This window comes from Rhinolophus sinicus, linkage group LG04 (assembly GCF_036562045.2).
Source record: "Rhinolophus sinicus isolate RSC01 linkage group LG04, ASM3656204v1, whole genome shotgun sequence".
Lineage (NCBI taxonomy): Eukaryota > Metazoa > Chordata > Mammalia > Chiroptera > Rhinolophidae > Rhinolophus > Rhinolophus sinicus.
The window spans coordinates 167,681,779-167,701,363 of record NC_133754.1 but is presented as its reverse complement, the minus strand read 5'-3'; the positions used below and the strand labels follow the sequence as shown (position 1 = coordinate 167,701,363).

The following is a 19,585-nucleotide window of genomic DNA, read 5'->3' as shown; positions in this document are numbered from 1 at the left end:
TCCTTTTGTGATTGTTATCCTCAAAAAAAAATAGGATCAGTGCAAATGTTGATAAGAAAAAAAATAATGAGCAGTGCAAATGTTAAGAAAAAAATGGAAAACAGTTTCAGTGTCTTACTCCCGAGTCTGTGATTTACAAAGATTTAATGTCCTGTCCCCATCAGCTTTCTGTCCACAGGCTCCTGTTCTGTCTGCTCATCGTCATGTCACTTGCTCAGCGAATCTGCCTCTTGCAACACACGTACACCTCACCTTCTCTCAGAATCCTCCTTCTCTTCTGGGGAATTCTGTCTTTGCTTAGGGAGGGGAGTAGGTGGCCCGGTTTCTTCTTCTCTTCCTCTGCAGCCAGGCCGTGCCCTCTGCAGGGGGTAGGTTGCAAAGTTTCTGGTTATCTCCAAGTCACACTTGTAGGCTCTTTGTGCAGTGTAGGTTCTGGCCAGAAATTGCCTCATGTCTTCTGGGATCCATGTATTGCAGGCTTTGTTTCTATATGAGATGTTTCTTCAACATTTATTCTTCATATGCTCTTCCCAGATCACTGGCTGCTGTCCCCCTTTGCTGTTTCCTCTTTGTCATTTTGAGTAGGGAGAGGCTTTCTGATGCCCAAGCCTTGTCCCTCATTGCTCTGAACTCATTATTAATACTTCACTACATTTTTACTGTTTATGAATAGCTACTCCAATTAAATCCTCGTGTTATCCATTGGGGCTGCTTTTTCTGATAAGTTGTTAGCCAGGTGGTGAGTAAGCTTCTCTTCAATAGTGAATCTTTGGCTGGCATTTGTTTCCACATACTTATAAAAAATACAATTGCTTGGAACCAGTCTTCTGCAGAAATCTTGATTTGACCTATTAACTCTGTCTGACTGAGCTTGGTTTAATTTTATCACGGTATTCATGTAATAGCTGGTGAGGATACCCCTGTAATCTTTGGAAAACCCTCTGTTACATTCAAATAGGATGAATGCTTCTAAAATATACTCTCTCTGGAAACTTGGGTAGATTTTTTCCCCTTTTTCCTACCAGCAAGGCCTGGGTAAAGCCTTTATCAGTATCTTGCTTTCTTGATTGGGCATCGAGTAGGATTGAAAAACAAATGCTCATATCCCCTCTGGTACTCTTAGGTATCCCTGTGGGGCCGTCCATGTAAAGATTCATTCCAAGTCTGGGAGTGTATTATCTAACGTAGCAGTTTCAGTGTGAAGCTGTTCTTTAGGAAGAACTTACTGGCTTTGGCATCTCTTCTAAGCCTATATGACTGTTGGTTATCATCTTATTGAGTAAATGAAATGATGAAAACTCTAGGAATTGGTTAATGTTAGTTTATCTAAACTGACTCAAAAATTTATGCAAATGCTCTATGAAAAAGGAAAAGTAACCTTCCGCTTTCCCAATAAAATAAAGTTATTGAATCAACTACTTCAAAGCCTGGCAGAATCTTCTAGTCATTGTGGCAGAAGCCAAGCTTTACGGGAAAATATCTACCTTGTCTATAATGAACTTCAAGAAAGATAACTATTTTCCTAAAGTAGATACATCTTTATGAGTCCTGACCCTTATTCTCACAAAAGTTTTTATCTTCAAATCACAGTTCTTGCATTTTCTCTCGTTCTGCTTTCTTAGAGTGAACCACTTGCTGACCATCCCCTGAATGTCTGTCATTGAGTTGTCCTTTTTTCATGGCATATTTGGTATGAAAACCAAGTTCTCCTTTGTTTTAAACTTAATTCTTTAACGTCACGATTGCTTGCAATTGGTAAGCATAGCTGTGACGTGTACCTAGGTCCAGCTGCTTGAAAGCACAGTCCCTTCTGGTGGACCGCGATAGCTTCTTCCAGGAGGAGCCCGTGAGGGGAAAAGATGATGAGTTCAATGTGTGGTTCTGTTACACTGTTCACATGGACACATGAAGCTGATGGCTAAGAATTCAGGTCTCGGCTCAGGAGCGAATTGGAAGAGTGTGGTCATCTACAGAGATACGAGGAAATATATGTCTTTCTACAAATTAGATTTGCCTTATCTTCTTGGGTTTGCATGCACTAATTATGCACTCTAATTATGCCCATGTCCAAAGCATACTGGGACAAAACCCATTCATTTTATCATCTTATTTTTAATACAGAGAAAAATTTTCACAATCTTCAGTACCAGAACTATAATCCTAATGGTTCTCAAAATGAATAGAATTTTGTGAGTCTGAAAAAATATGCTACAGACTAGAGAACTTGTTATATCCTGGGCCATTTATCTTACCACAGCTACATCAAGTTATATAAATTAAAGGTTGTAATTCAGGATGATTTTTAGCAGTCTAAGTGCTTTTGGTCTATTTATTTACTGGGTCAAATTCACGACTTAAATCGAAATGTACAGGTTTTATGTACATACCTCTGAAGAGCCTCCATATATATATGAGAGCAGTGGGTTCTAGTTCTAAGAGGTCTTGTCAAATTTTTCATTTGGAAGGATTGTGTTCAGATGGAATATGTTTCTTCATGGAGAAAAATTTTTAAGAGGAAAAATGTTATAGAAATGATTATGAAAATATTTATTATAATGTCCTGAGAGTATAGTTTAGCCTGCAAATTATCAGTGATATCAGATTTTATAAACACCAATCATTAGTCATCGTCAGTGATGCAGGTAAGCTGATCATTAAGCTCATATGGTCCATTAATAAGTTAAAAGTTGAATTGAAATTGGGAGTTAAGTGCATGACCAGCCAGTAAAAACGTCTTTGGTTCTTTGAAACCAAAGCTTTGTCTTTTGAAATATGTGGCTCCTTTATAATCTCTGTCTCACTGAATTTTTGAACCTTAGTTGTTATTCACACTTCTGAATAGTATTCTAAATGGAATACATTTGTGATTGTGTGTTTGTTTCATGAATTTTTGAGTTAGTGGCATGCGTCCTTTCTCCCCAGACCATTTTCCTCCCCTCGAGCATGTTGTGTCCTGAATGTCTGCATCACACCCTCCTCTCCTGATGCTCCCATTCTGCTTGCTCTGGTGGAGATATTGCACATTACTAAGTTGCATGTTGTCACGGCCTCAGTGCAATTTAGTGTGTGTGATATTTTCACATGAGTGCATGCACACGGGTATGGCTCTTGCTTGTGGGATCACAGCTTATCGGTACCTATGGGTGGGAGTTCCGATGAATTAGATGGGAGAGTGTATGTACTGTGAAATTTTCATTTGGAAAGTGAACTTGCTTACCACCGCTACCCACCCGTTTTGGAGAATTAAAAGTATTTGGGTTAAAAAAAAAAGTCAGCGTCGCCCATTTAATGAATCAGTATTTCTATTTTTTGACTTTTAAGTATTTTTGGAAAATAATTGTCATGGACTTAAGGTTGTAAACATTATTTATTTAAATTAAAATGTGTAAGAAAGAGTTTGAAACTGTTAGAAAATGTGTTTTCATTTATTGGAAGAGCTCTCGCTCCTAATATTGGAATAAAGAGACAATCTCTTATGCATAATTGTGAAAATTAAATTAGCTAAATTAGCTAGAGTTTTAAAATAATAACCAAATCAGTAAATATAATGCCTATTTACCCTACTGGTTTAAAGATTGGTCTGATAAACCTAAACTTTTACTTTTGTTTCCAAGGGAAATGACCTTAAAAAACTTTGTCTTGTATTTAGTTTCTCATCATGTTTCTTTAAAAATTGCTAAATTCATTTTAATAGGCTTATAATAGAACTAGTGTTGAGATACAAATGTTTGCTATTTGCCTATATAATTGAAACAACCCTTTGTTAGTTTTTTGGTTAGCATTAGTGTAAGCATCCATGATGACTAAGCATATCAACGACACAAAACCATGTATTAATGAGATAAAAATATTGAATCACTGTCTCCAGGTGATCTAATGTGACACCATGGTTGTACGCTTGAGTGTGTGACTCACTCTTTCCCGTGGGGATGGAAGGTTTCCATGTGAGCGGCTCCTCTCTGTGCCCCCAGCAGCCCTCTAGGTCTGCGTGCACAGCATGACGTTCCCCTCTGGACGGGACATCCAGTGACCACCAGGTTTTTGTACCTTTTATGCAGAGCTTGGTCTCTGGGGTGGATGAACCAGGAAACTGAAAGAGATGTAACTTCTCAAAAGAGGTTAGGTAGTAATCAAGGGAGTTGAGGGATGCTTTTCCCGGTTGGTAATTTTATACAGTGGTCCCCTCTCATCCTCAGTTTCACTTTCTGTGTTTTCAGTTACCCGTGGTAAACTGTGGTCCAAAAATACTAAATGAAAAATTCTAGAAATAAACAATTACTAAGTTACAGATTGTGTGTTGTTCTGTGTAGCGTGGTGAAATCTCACGCCGTCTCACTTCTTACCGCCCGGGATGTGACTCATCCCTTTGTCCAGCGTCTCCATGCTGTATACGCTCCTGTCATTAGTTACTTAGTAGAATCATCAGTTGTCAGATCGGCTACTGGGGTATCGCCGTGCTTGTGTTCAAGTCACCCTTAGTTTACTTAATAATGGCCCCAAAGTGCAAGGGTAGTGATGTTGGCAGTTCAGATATGCCAGGGAGAAGTTGTAAAGTACTTCGTTTAAGTGAAAAGATACATATGTAGAGGAAAAAAAGCAGTATATGTAGAGTTTGGTGATATCTGTGGTTTCAGGCATCCAGTGGGGGTCTTAGACCATATGTCCCGGATAAGGGGCACTGCTGTAGGCGCTGTCTCTGGAGGCTGGCCTGCCCCCTCCACTGGCTCACCTACTTGAGACCCAGTGTATTGCAGGGAGGCTTGAATACTGAGAAGTACATAATAGCTCTTGTTTCCTAGGGGAATGAGAGTCTGATAGTCTTCCTATCTGACCTTCAGAAATAAAGGGCCGAACCAGTGTAAGAAAATGTTAGGAGTAGGCAGAGTTTTATTATGAACTCGACTCTCTTTTTTTTCTTCTTGGACTCGTGCTTCCTACTTGTCTGCTGTCTAGGGCCCTGTGTACTCTGAGGGCACAGAGCTACTTGACTCCAGTTTCTCGTTCTCCCCACCCCCTCCTTGTTTCAGATCTCATCCATTAAAAGCAGGTCATCTGATCATACCCTGAGTTGTCCGGCTAGTTTTCACTCACTCAGTTTAGAAAAATTAACAAGAACCATCTGTTGGTCAGAAATGAGAGAGGGCTGATAACTGAAGTGAAGTACGTGCTAGGAAACCTGTGAAAGAATAACAGTTTCAGCTTAGAGTTTATAAAGGCTGTAGACAGAGAGCTGGTTAAGAATTAAAAGCCTAACTAATTGTTTTAAAGCAGTTCAAGCCTGTGGTGCAGAGGAGTTCAGAGACAGAGTTGTGTAAGTGAGGCTTGGATACACAACTGCAATACAGGTTAAATATACAATAGCAATTATTAGAGAGAAGCTGAGAAGCAGACAGAAAGCTGACTATGTATGCACTTGGAGTTGTTTTTCCCAGAGATGTATGCTTAGGTGGAGCTGTTAGTCACAGAACCCTACCCCGGAACGGTCTACAATGTGGTGCGGGGCTGGGGAACGTCTGTAGGACTGACAGTGGAAGGTCTCTGAGTGAGGATGTGGCCTTTTAGAAAACGGGAGCCTCCAACTCATTGGCTGCTGTAGTCTCTTCCTCCATTGAGCAAAATCAGACCTGCTGAGTCAGTGCAGCTGAGCTACCAAAAGAGAGGGTGGAAAGAGCCTCCAGAATCTTCTGAATTTGGTTCGTTTCAAATGCTGAGTGCTGGGAAAGCTTGGAGAACAGGCTGTCAATAATCTTTTGAGAGTCACTGAAAAGAGAGGTCTCAGAAGACTGAGCCCAGGCAAATATTCTTCTTTTCAAAAGAGAGGATTGAGGTAGAGTGGAGGAACGCGTACATATTAGACTGGTGAAGTTGAGATAGGTTTTCTGGAAGTTTCTATAGTAGGTGCTTGATCATAGGGTTGTGAGCAGTTATAAAAGGAAGGGTGATGCCCGATGGCACTATGTATTCACCTAGCACAAGTCATACGTAACCACTCTTAGAAAATGCCTCAAGTCATAGCTGTTGGGATTTTTGCAGGGGATTTGATGAAGAGTATCGTAATGTCTGTTTTTGATGGCAAAACGGGAAAATGCTCCTTGCATCTCAGTGTCTTAAAAGGGTTGATTAATGGGTCGATATCAGTGAGTGAATGAAATGAGAGAACGATCTGTCATTGGTAGGATGGTAAGAATATTCTTACATTGATTAAACTAATGATTTCTGGTAACCCATTCAAACTGTATTGTGGATGTCATTAGTTTTGTGCCTGATAAAGTTTTGTTTCATTGTGAAATTAAATTATTCCTAGCAGTCTTTGAATTTTAGAGTGCTGAGAGATGAATGACTATATACTACTCCGTATCTTGGGTTATTGCTCATATAGGCTGCTCAGTACTTTACAATTTAATAGTATATGTGCTGCCGAAGCGAGCACAATACCTTACAATTTAAAATAATCCAAAACTTTGTGGTATTTTACTTGAATTCTCAGTATCGCCATGCCCTGTCATGCCACTAATAAATGACAGAACTGGAATTCCAAAGCAGTTAGTGACAGAGCAGTAGAGACTTTTCAAGTCTCATGACTTCCATTTCCCTGTTCTTCTGAATTCATGTCCTGTTACCGTGTTTCCCTGAAAATAAGACTTAGCCGGACAATCAGCTCTAATGTGTCTTTTGGAGCAAAAGTTAATATAAGACCCGGTCTTACATTATGTTCGGTCTTATATTATGTTAAATAAGACTGGGTCTGTAAGACCGGGTCTTATATTAATTTTTGCTCCAGAAGATGCATTAGAGCTGATTGTCCGGCTAGATCTTATTTTCGGGGAAACAGGGTAGTTCTCCTTCCTTAACATTTCTCATTCATTTACCTCATTCTTTTCTTGTTTCCTTCCTCACTGCTACTCCTTTAGTTCTCACTGTTGTTCTCTTAGTTCTCTCTTCTATATTGGGCCCGTGGCCTCCACTCACATTCCTTCTCTCAGTCCATCTCTACCCTAACATTTGCTGAGTATTCACTGTGTGTCAAGCTCTGTGTTAACATGCTTTGCATATGTAATGTCACTGTTAGGCCCCCTCATTCATCCAGAAAAGAAACCTCTGGTCAGAAATCAAATGAACCTGTTAAACTGGGAGTACAGTTCAGTTAAGAGAAAAAAAAAGCTTAAGGTGAAGGACTGAGTTATTTCCGGTGAAAAGGCAGGAATAACCCACTGGAAATGGTTGGATCTGTAGTACACTAGATCACTCGGGTGTATGAGTGCTCCCTTCCAATCCAGGCACCCATGTCACTGAAGGCCAGTGTGGGACACAGGAGTTCTCCCTGTCGTCGTGCCAACAAGGCGTGGACGCACATGCTGTGAGCACCATACGTGGCTTGTCTCCTCTGATGGCTTCTCTGGTTTTCTGCCCCTCACCTCTGTGATCTCCTTGTATTATCTAGAACACTTCACTCTAATAGAATGAAGAGGACCCCAGTTTGTCTCAAGATCGGTATACTGAGGCCCAATTTCCCTTTGGAAGTGGTCAGCTGGGATAGCTGTTATCACGTCAAGGTCCTGGCCAGGACCAGAGCCAGCTGGAACACAGCTGCCCATGCTTTGCTGTTGTGTGGGCTCTTGGCTTTGAGAACTGTGAAGTACCCGAGTGACCTGCATAAGAATATCTCAGTAATGTGTAATAGAAATCGAGACCAAAAATGAATTTTCACCAACATCTTGGCTTTTAGTAAATTGGGTGCTTAGATTTGGAGTTAGTATATCAAAATGATCTCGTTCACAGGTCCAACAATTTCCAGAAGGGTTTACTTGCCTTTTAACTATGAATAGCTCAGGTCCACCTTGCCCTTATTTTGAGCTTTTTTCATCTCTTTTAAAAAACCATACTGTACTTCTGGTTTAACAGATTTATCTGATTTTTGACCAGGAATCTATTTTCCGCATGGATGAGAGAGACACAACAGGGAATCAGTGGTCGTATCACTGGGTTGTATTAGTTTCCCATTGTTGCTGTAACAAATTAACATAAACTTGGTGGCTTAAAAAAGACAGATTTTTTTTTTTATCTTACAGTTTTGGAGGTCAAGAGTCCTATAATCAAGGTATCACCAGGGCCACGTTCTTTCTGAAGGCTTTAGGGGAGAATCCGTTTCCTTGTCTGCTCCAGCTTCTAGAGGCCACCTGCATTCCTTGGCGTGGGGCCTCTTCCTCTGTCTTCAAGGCCAGCTGTGTAGCATCTTCTGTCTGTCTTACTTCTGTCATCATGTCTCCTTCCCTGATTCTGACTCTCTTGCCTTCCTCTTTTTATAAATTTTTTTTATTGAGATAAAATTCACATACATAAAATTCACCATTTTAAAGTGTACAATTCAGTGGTTTTTAGTATATGCACAATTTATTCAACTGTCGCTACTACCTACTATCAGAACTGCCTCCCTCTTATAAGGACTTTTGTGATTACATTGGGCCCACCCAGTACCCCAGGGTAATCTCCCCATCTCAAGATTCTTGACTTAAATCACATCTGCTAAGTTCCTTTTGCCATGTAAGATCACATATTCACAGGTTCTGGGATTAGGATATGGACATTATTGTGGGGGCGTTTTCAGCCTACCACGTGGGTACTTGGCAAGTGTTAGTTTCTCGTAACCATACCATCCCAATTCAGCTACACTAAGCTCTTGGGGTACAAACTTCTAGATTCTTCAATGTCGTCAAAATCTGAGTGCCGATCAAGTATACGGACCTCAAGAACTCTGATAACAACAATAGCACCAGGAATAGCTATTGTTTATTGAGCATTTAATGTGCGCTGGGTCAGTTAGGAAGGCCTTCAGATACATTGTCGTTTAGCTTTTCATGAGCTGAATTGTCCTTGCCGCCAGTATCCACCCACATAACGCTAAGTATGAAGTGTAGTCTTAAGCTTCGAGGAGATATGGTGTGATATAGCCCACAGTGGCTTCTGATTGGGTGTCCATGGGGTGTGGGTTTTCTTTGAATTGAGAGATCAAAACAGTTACTAGTGTTTCTCAAAAAGTTAAACCAATACTATATGATCCAGCATCTCCACTCCAAGATATTTACTGAAGAGCAGTGAAAGCACATGTTCACACAAAGACTTGTGCTTGCATGCTCACAGCATTATTCATAACAGCCCAAACTGGAAACAGCCCAAATATCCACCAACTGGTAAATGGATAAACAAATCACAGTGTAGTCACAAAATGGAATACTACTCACCAATGAAAAAGGAGCATACTACTCCACAGTGTGGATGACTCTCAAAAGCGTGGTACTAGGTAAAAGAAAGCAAATACTGTACCACTGAACTGTACACTTACAAATGGTTAAATGGTAAGTTTCTTGTTCCATATATTTCACCCCAGTTTTTAACAATGCTGTGTAATGTATGATTCTGTTAATATGAAATTCTAGAAAAGGCAAAACTGCAGTGCCAAAAAGCCTATCTGGTGGCTTTCAGAGCCCAAGGTTGAAGGAGGGATTGACTAAAAAAGGACATGAGGAAACTTTTTAAGGTGATAAATGCTATCTATCTTGTTTGTAGTGGTGGTTGTGCAACTGTATACGTTTGTCACAATTTACTGAACCATATACTTAAACCTGCTGAGCTTTATTGTTTACAAATTATAGTTCAGTAAAGCTGATAGAGAAAAAAGAGAGGACCAAAAAATGGCTAGGACTTTGAGGGAGTTAAAAAACTTGCTTAGTAGTAAATCGTTGGAGGGTTTTTCACTGCTGTTTTATAAAGCTTGTGTATCAGGTCATAAGTAATAAGATAGAGGGGATTTGGGTTACATGAATATGTTTAGTGACTGCAAAAACTGTATAATACATTTAGGGTCCACACAATTACTTTAAACGTTTTCTTAGTGAGAATGTCACGAACAAGCAATATTCCCAGACATTGATGAGAGAAGACTGTGCTGTTTCCTGCAAGTGGTCCTTTTTGGGTTGAGCTTTGCTTACTTGCCACCGAGACAGGTGATTCAGTTTTGATATTCTGTTGCACCTATGATGCCAGCTTATTTTTTGGCTTAAACTTTTAAAAAATAATACAAGGTTGATGAAAGGACCACATCTATATGTTTTCTCATTGACTTCCCCAGTTCTCTGCTTTTTTCCTTAGACTTGATTCTCATTAATCTCTCTGTGATATTTGATCTTATTATGATTTCTTCCTTCTCAAAAGCTTCTTTCTCCCGTGGTCCCTGGGAATACCACAGTCTAGTGATTTTTCTTCCTATTACAGAAATGATTTCATTATGTCTTTGGCTGGTGTATCTTTGTCCTTGGGTCCTTTATGAAAACCAGCCCCATTTTCGCCAGGTCTGCCCCTTGGGATATCGTATCGTTTCCTGTGATTAATCCAGTTTGGTGCATCTCAAATCTCTTGTCCTGGGTTCTCTATTAAACCTTGTCTCTTATTTCCAGCTATCTCAGGGCATTTTCATCATCCGTTTTTCTAACCTTTGCCCAAACTAAATGTATTCTCTTTTCTTCCATGTCCTCTCCCATTCTGTGCTTCTGTATGTCTTTGAGACACTGCCATTCTTTTCCCCTCAGGTTTAACTTGAACTTCTGCCATTTTCCTTTTCCTCTGTCTCCTGTATTCAGTTACTATTCAGATCTTTTATATTTCCTGTGGGCTGTCTCCTGTCCTTTCAGTCTTTTTGATACCACTTTAAGCTCTGTCCCTATTGTCAGAGGTCACATGGCTACTTTAAGACATTCTTGAATGAAAGTTGCTGGTCGGGATGACAAAGAAAGTTTCACAATTGGGGAGCCACTCTGGCACCAAACCCATGTCTCAGAATCTTATTAAATGACTGAATCCCTGGGCTCCAGAGCTTGACTGTGCTTCTAACAGTAAACCTCTTGGGATGCTTTGGAAAAGCTTGCTGTTTCCTTTTGTGTGTACAGTGTCACCTTTGCTGCCACGGCCTGTGCGTTTTTAATTACAGACAGCTTTTCCTTCTCTCGTGAGTATGAGGGTCCCTCTCCTGTGTCCTGCAGAATCCTGGTTTTTGTAATTTTGTGATACCTTGGGATAACGTAAGGTTTGCTGCCTCTGTTCTCTCTCTGAGCGGTTCTTTTTTTCTCCTCCTTGCAAAGTACTACCTTAATAATTTTCCAATTGAAAAGCACAAGTGAAGCACCCGAGATTGCAGATTTTCATGTACTTCATTCCTGTTAATTACCGAATATGTGCATCTGTTTTTATCTCTCGTGTATTTTCCTCTCTGATTTTACTTTGGAGTTAATAAGGTTTTTTTGTTTTCATAATTTTTTTCCCAGGGACCTGCATTCTTTGATAGTTAGCATTTGTAGAAGTTACTTTGTAGGCTTGGTTGCATAGTGGAAAAAATGTGGGAAAATTTTGTTCACAAGAGAAGAAAAACCGATAAGTACAAGTCATGTTGTCCCTCACTCACTTCCCGAAGGGGAGGGCTGGCCAAAGCCTGGATGTCTTCGAGTTTAACTCGATTTGCAGAAACGTGATATTCCCACTTAATATTCTTTCCCTCTATTTTGCCGGTCAAAGGTCTGTTTTAGAAATGAAAAGTTGATTTATTATTTCAGCAAATAGGGGAATTTAAGGCATTTTATTTCAGTTATCTTTGCACCAGAGAGAAATTTAAAGAACAGTTTAGTCAACGTATTTCCAGGTTTTAAAATAAAGTCTTTGTTTCTTTGAAACAAAATGAAAACATCATTCTCAGGCATTGGAAAAATTGAAGCTATTAACAGATTTGTAATGAAGTAGCCAGACACGTAGAAATATTGATTTTTCTGAATCACAATATAATACTATGTTTATTTGCTTTCCCTTTTATCTTTGGGCCTTCTAGAGGGGTGTTTGATGCGTCCCTCAAAATGGCTGGCTTCTATGGACTGTACACCTGGCTGACTCATACTATATTTGGCATCAATATTGTCTTCATACCATCAGGTAACAACTGTCATAACTTCCAATATCCTCCACTTAAGGGAAGTTAAGCTATTTTACATACATAGGGAAATGTCATGTTCGTCAAGTTCAAAGTACTGAAATTTGAGATCTAATCTCATCCAGATTAGGGGCAGAAATATGATTTGTAATGTCTTTTATTGCTGTATCCCCAGTAGCTAGAACAATACCCAGCACATAGAAAGCACTGCAGAAGTATTTGTTGAGTGAATGTCCTAGCACTTAGCACCTAACACCTAGCACTTAATTGGTACTCAGTAAATGTTTGAATCAAACTGATTGGCAGGGAACAATGAGTCAGTCAAAGAGCTTTGTCCCATGAAGGATACTGTGGGGTGGGTGGGCAAAATTAATGCTGGGGGGCCCCTAAGCTGTCTCCACACCTCTTGAGATCTATTCTGATAATACCCGTGTTCCATAAGCACCGGGATGGTTTAATGACCATCTTTTAGTTTTCTTCTATGTGATCTGCTCCTCACCTTCCCCCTTTTCTTCCTTCCTTTCTCTGGCTTTTCATCTACCTAAATCTATCTGCCTTCCACATTTACCTCTACCACCATTTTTTTTCTTCTTTTGTCTGTGTCTGCTTCCTTATTTACATTCCCAAGTTCATTCAGGTTCTGTCCTACTTTGTTGGTCACGAAGCCACCCTCTGACGTGCAAGCACCCTGAGAGCATGTGGAGGTTATTATTTTACGACAGATCCGTGAGGCAGGCAGACGAGGTGATGGCCTTGTTGTATAGATGAGAAACCAAAGTTTCCTGAGGTCACATTCCTGGTTCATGGTCAGGAGCAGAACTAGAATCCATGTGTGCTTGACTCTTAGCCAGGAGAGCCAGACCGTCTGTAGAGTGCTTGAGCATAAAGTTCTTGGGGACAAGCTTGGAGTAGGTTCCTTTAACTAGCCGGGTGTTTTGGTTATTTTTAAATCGCATTTCATTTTTTATTAGAAAGATGCAAGGTAAAGTATATGTACTCATCTGAGATATAGAAACGAATTTCTGATCTGGCTTTGGGCTCAGTACAAATTGTGACCAATGTTCTATAGTTAGTTCCATTATAGGATTGTGTATTAACTAACCATTGATTCAGAAGAACAAATGCAGGGCACTAAAATTTTGTTGCTGAAGAGTAGATTCATGAAGTAGACAACTTTAGATTTTTTAATAACAAGATTTAAGATATTGGACCTTCATTAAACAAGGGTATATCATTCCCTGAAAATTTGAGTTGGTACTTGTTGCACTTGTTTCAGTGTGAATTTTTACGTAGGAAGAGCTAGTGCTTAGGTTGTTGTGTTACTGTTTTGATGATGATGTTCAGTTTCTTACTTTAATCTGTTCCTAGCTTTAGCAGCAATCCTTGGAGCAGTGCCATTTCTGGGGACGTATTGGGCAGCAATCCCTGCAGTTCTAGACCTGTGGCTTACACAAGGCTTAGGATGCAAAGCCATCTTACTGCTGGTTTTTCATCTCTTGCCCACATATTTTGTAGATACTGCCATCTATTCTGATATATCAGGGTAAGTATTCCACAGAACTTATGAAGTTGCTAGTGAATCAGATTGAAGGATTTCTGTGGCCATTTTTGAGGATGTTTTTCTTGTTGTTTTGGGAATGGGAGAAAGGACAGGTGGTAGGATGTTTTAGTGAAGCAGCCTTCTATGATCCCACTAATATAATCAGAGTTTAATATAATAAATATTGTTTTCAAGGTATTTTGGTGTTATGCAAGTATTATTTATAAAATATGAGACTCTGAGTTAAAACAAAATTGTGAATAGTTTTCTGATTTAGTGACATTTAACCTAGGAAAGAAATATTGCTAGATGTAAAGTATTTTAAGTAAATTAATGAGTTAGTAATTATTTTCAGAACTCTTTGCTTTTGGAGAACAACTTGATTAGGTTGTATGCCTGGCAATTTCCACGTGAAATCGAATCTCATCAAGTTATCTGACAAGTCGAGCTATCAAGATCTTAAACATCTGTTACCATTATCAGTGTGCTGTGCTGCTATAATCCATCTTATTTCATTCCGGTTACGTCAGTGATACTGTGATAAGCTGGAGGGCAATTATGACTCTCCTGTGAAATAAAAATCTTGGGCTTTGTGACAGGTATTTTCCTCAGGAGGCTTTGTATCATTACCTGTCTTAAAAACTATATTTTAGGAGGTTGCCAGAAGTCTAACCTACGCGTAACAGGGATGCTCTTGTATTGTTGTTATCTTTAAAAAAGCATAATTAATTGAATTACATGCTAAATTGTGCCCACTTAATTATCCTTGATGGAAGCGAACCGAACAGGTGACTAATACAACCAGTCCTAAGCCAACATTAACCCGGTTCAGGCAGTCACGTGATGGGTGCAGGGTACCTGTTACCATTCCTGCCTTCACTCCTTCAGTTGCTGGACCTACACAAAGGCAAATGTCACACACGTTATGTAGGCAAGAACAATTCTTGCATCTCAGTAGTATGGCAATGTCCAGTTATCCACCTGAGATAATCTAAAGAAAGCTGATAATGTAGTGGAAAGCCTGGTGTTTTAGAGAATGACCATTGTGTTAAGGAATGTGTTTCAGATTGACTCCAAGACTGACGTTGGTTGAAAGTCATGAGTAACGTATGTGCTCTTCATTCCAGAGGCGGCCATCCTTACCTGACAGGCTTGGCCGTGGCTGGCGGCGCGTACTACCTCGGCCTGGAGGGAGCCATCATCGGGCCCATCCTGCTCTGCATCCTTGTGGTTGCTTCCAATATCTACAGTGCCATGCTCGTGAGTCCCACGAACTCGGTGCCCACGCCACACCAGACCCCATGGCCTGCGCAGACTCAGCGGTGAGTTAAAGCGGAATGGTCAGAAACCGTCTGTAAATTGAGCTATCTTGCCCCTGTGTTTTTGACTGGAATAGTCTGTCTGCATACAGGTATTTTGAGAACCCCTGCTCGACTAAAGATTACAGAAGACATAAAGTAAATAGAAATCATTTGTTTGCAGATTTTTGGGTTTCACATACATTGAACATTTACAAACTAAATTGGGTCAGAATTGTTAATGTCACGGAAGACCAAAAATAAACAAAATAGTTGAAAGACCATTTTGGGCCTTGGTATAGTTGGTTAAAAGAGACTCAAGAAATAAGACAACCGAAAGCAATGTATGAATCTGTGACAGAATCCTGGGTTGGGGGTGGGAAGAGTCTGTAAAGAACATTTCTGGAACAATTGGAGAAATCAATAATGGACCGTATATTAAATAATATATCGATGTTAAATTTCTTAGCTGTGATAATGACACTTCGATTTTGTGGCAGAATATTCTTTCGGGGTGAGATGTCAAACGGAGAGAGGGAGAAAATGACCAGCAAAATGTGAAAGTTGGTGAATCTAGTTGAAGGACAGATGGTTGCTAATTGTAGTAGTCTTTCCATTCTTCTTTAGGTTTATAGTTTTTCAAAATAAAAAGTTAGGGGAAAATTATGAGTATGCCAATATGGAGTTGCAACTTGTTATTTTGCAAGTACAGGCATTGAAATCATAATTGCTGTCATCTACTATAACTGCTATTTCGTAAAATAAATTATAATGTAATACAAGTTGTAATTTAAAACATTTTTCTGATTGTCTCATACTTTTAAAACACTTTTTATTCAGGTATATTGTACATATGATGAAATGCACGTCTTGAATACACATCTTGATGATTTTTTCATATACTTCTACCATGTAAACACTACCTATATCAAGATGTAGAATATTTTTATTCCTCTAGAAGCCTTCCCCATACCCCCTCTCATTTAGACTCCTTCTCTGCTAATATTCTGACCACTGTCACCTTAGATTAGTTTCACTCGCTTCTGAACTTCATACAAACGGAATCATGACAGCGGCATGAGAACACTGGCTAAGAGGGTTCTCTTACCTGACAGTGGCAGAGAACACTGGCTAACTGCATACCCCCCTGTTCCTTGGGCTCAATTTTTCTATATGCTCGAGTCAGGCCTCTTTGGCTCAGCATTGTATCTGTGCGATTCACCCATGTTGTTGCATATAGCAGTTCATTCCTTTTTCATTGCTGTCTAGTGTTCCAGTGTTTGAATATATCACAATGTATTTATTCATCGTGGCATTGGTGGATGTTTGGGTAGTTTTCGGTTCATGACTGTTATGAATCAACCTGCTATGAACTTTCTTGTACATGTCTTTTGGTGGACATGAATCTGGTTTAACTTTACCGGATATTTGCAGAACAATTTTTCTATATGGTTGTACCAGAAATTACATTTTAACACAAAAGTAAGAAGGACTTTTAATGAAACAGTAAGAAGTCTCAGAATAAAGAATATTACCTTTCCAGAGACTATACTTATTGTCCTTATTATTCTCAATTTGAAAACAGTTTATTTATTTATGTTGTTGTTGGGTATTCTAGTGTAATTGAGTCATTAACAAGTTGATTCTAAAAATGTATTTAGTGAAACTTTTGTATTTTTATTAAATTTTTTTAAAGCATGGGTCTGCTGATTTTGTATTGTGTTATATTTTGTGAAGAAAGACATGGTCCTTTAACTCAGTACAAGTAGTCAAGTTTCTGAGTGAGAATAGGTTGGTAAGAGGGCCATTTCAGCTAATGCAAGGCACTTACTTGATGGCAGGGTAATGTCAGTTTCCTCAAAACAGAATAAAAGGAGAGGTACTTAGGTGGTTTTAACAAAGCCTTTACCATTTTGGAGTGGTGACACTTTGATATCCTTTCCTGCCTTTGCCTCTCAAAGGCAAGTATTTGGGTACCTGAGAGGCCAGTGGACAGTTACCTGACAGCGGCAGAGAACACTGGCTAACTGCATACCCCCCTGTTCCTTGGGCTCACCAAACAAGAAGCACAAAGGAAATGGGTTGGTCAGTATTCTGCTGTTATGTTACTTAAATATAGTTGGTACATAGTATTATATTAGTTATATTCCGGGTGCACAGTATAGTGAATGACATTGTTTTAGAACAAACTTTTTACGATTGTTAGTAAAGCAAGACTTAGTTTTTAAGATGAAACAAAAGAAACTAATATGAATTCTTCTAGAGGCAAATGATCTCTTTCCTTTTACCCCCCTCTGAAGGTAAAATGTTAATTAGGTGGTATGGGGGGATGAACAAAGTAATGTGAGGACCGATATAGTAGCCGTCACATTTTTTCCTTCAAAGTTATGTATGTATGTAGTTTAGAGAGTCAAAAATTTCTACAAAGCTTGTGGTGAAAAAAGGCAGTCCTCCTTCTCTCTGCCCCTTCCTTTCCCTTCTAAGAAGAACCACTTTTCCACTCTTATTTGATACTCACCTCTATAGCTTGAAATAAACTGTTACTTCTTGATTTTTTTTATCACATATAAGCATTATCAGTTTGCTTTCCACTTAGAAGGTGAGAAATTACCTTTCACTCCTCACCTCCCAATATTATTAAACTGTGATATTGGTTAGATCAGTATTCAGTGTTTACATTATTATGACTCTGGACATTACCTTCGTATTTCAGCCTGCCCGTATATTCTGTCTATATTTCCTTACCTATGTAACTTTTTGCGTTCCTTGGAGTTGTAAAGATACTCTTTTTTATTTGCTTTGTTTTCTGCGTACTTATAATTAGTCCAGCCCCAAGCTTTGCACCAGGTGCTCAGCCCGCCTCTCACTCAGTGTGCTCAGGTGCGTCTGGTGTGCTACAAGTTTCATCTTCCTGAAGAAGTCACTCGTGGAGTTGTGATCTGCTCCTGGGAGTGCTGTCCTTTTGCCTGCTGTACGGCTGTCACCCTGGAGATTCCCTCAACGCTCCCGTGTTGGAATCCTTACTTCCCATATGCTTTCCCATATCATTTGCTTTCTTGATTTAGTCCCTTGTTTGGTGGAGCACATCCTCTTATAGACTTTTGGGAAACAATGCATGGAAGGTAAATTTGGGGGGACGATGCATGACTAAAGAAACTTTCCCCAAAGTTATATTTGATAGCTTGCCTGGTAGTGAAATCTCTTTAAAATTTTCCCCCCTTTAGAATTTTACTTCTTCATTGTCTTTTGGCTTCCACAGTTAAAAGTCGGAAGCCATTCTGATTCCTGATTCTTTGTAATTTAACTGCTTGAAAACCTATAGGATTTTCTTTTTTTGTAGTTTTCTCTATGTTTTGTTGTTGTTGCTCTGATTGGCACTTCTGTCAAGTGCCTTGTGACCTTTAAAACTGGAAACTTACGTTATGCAGTTCTGAAATTTTTCTTCAATTATTTCATTGATGATTTCATTCTCTCCCTTTCAGAAACTTCTTTTTTTTTAAAATTTTTAATGGGGAATATTGGGGAACAGTATGTTTCTCCAGGGCCCATCAGCTCCAAGTCATTGTCCTTCAATCTAGTTGTGGAGGACGCAGCTCAGCTCCCAGTCCAGTTGCCGTTTTCAATCTTAGTTGCAGGAGGCACAGCCCACCATCCCTTGCGGGAATTGAACCAGCAACCTTGTTGTTAAGAGCTCATGCTCTAACCAACTGAGCTATCAGGCCGCCCTCAGAAACTTCTTTTATTTTAATGTTGACCCTCATACACTGGTCATGTCGTTTTCTTATCTTTTCTCTGCTGTTTTTCTATTTCTGTGTTTTGGCCTTGTTTTCTGGGTGATTTCTCCTACTTTATCTTCTAATACCTCCATAGAGGTTTCCATTTCTGCTATCATTTTTTTCAGTCTGGTTTATTGAGGTATTATTTACATAAATAAAATTTACCTATTTTAGTATACAGGTCTGTATTAGTTTTCTATGATACATAACAAAATACCACTAATTTAGTGGCTTAAAACAACGTACCTTCACTTATATTAAAGTCTCCATGGGTCAGGAGTCCAGGCACAACCAGCTTGGTCTTCTACTTAGATTCTGACAAGGCTGCAATCAAGGTGTCATCTGGGGCTAGGATTTCATCTACGGATTGGGGTCCTCTTCTAAGCTTGCTTGCTTTTGGCAGAATTTATTTCCTTACAGTTAGAGAACTGAGGCTTGTAGCTTCTGGAGGCTACCCTTCTCCATAGGCCATTCATATGAAGTATGATCAAACAATATGGTAAATGTTTAAATTTTAAAAATTTATTATCATAAAAAACACATTGCCATTAATCCCCCTCACAAGATTCCTCCTCGCTTCCAACACACTTATCCCCTCGTTCTAGCCACTTTCTGAAGCAGTTCTGGAAGTCTTTTGTGAGTGTCTTTAGTTGCACTGTCATGGCTGCCTTGATGTCCTGAATCATTTTGACTTTGGGGAAGAACCAAAAGTTACACGGTGCCAGATCCAGTGACTAAGGTGGATGAGGACACACCGTAATGTTTTTATTTGACAGAAATTGCCATACACCAGAAGTGATGTGTGACACAGAGTATTGTCATGGTGGAGGATGATTTATGGCACACTTTAAAACACCTTCTCTCAACCGTAGCTCACACCCGACTGACTGTACTGAACAAGCTGAAACTTGTCACACACTGTTACTAAGGTTCGATGCACCACTTCCTGTATTGAAGATCCCTGTCTTTCTGTTGGATGGCACTTGGCAGCAGCATTCATCGT

The 19,585-nt window shown here is 39.6% G+C and overlaps 1 protein-coding gene across 2 annotated transcripts in view; it reads left to right on the top strand.

Annotated features, from left to right (window-relative positions):
- TMEM245 (transmembrane protein 245) overlaps nucleotides 1-19,585 on the top strand; it is an 86,728-nt gene that overhangs the window by 53,107 nt on the left and 14,036 nt on the right. For both annotated transcript variants that reach the window (XM_019734186.2, XM_019734185.2), the window contains 3 exons: nucleotides 11,870-11,970; nucleotides 13,337-13,511; nucleotides 14,636-14,830. In XM_019734186.2, coding sequence (XP_019589745.2) covers nucleotides 11,870-11,970; nucleotides 13,337-13,511; nucleotides 14,636-14,830 — 471 coding nt within the window. The remainder of the gene's footprint in view (nucleotides 1-11,869; nucleotides 11,971-13,336; nucleotides 13,512-14,635; nucleotides 14,831-19,585) is intronic.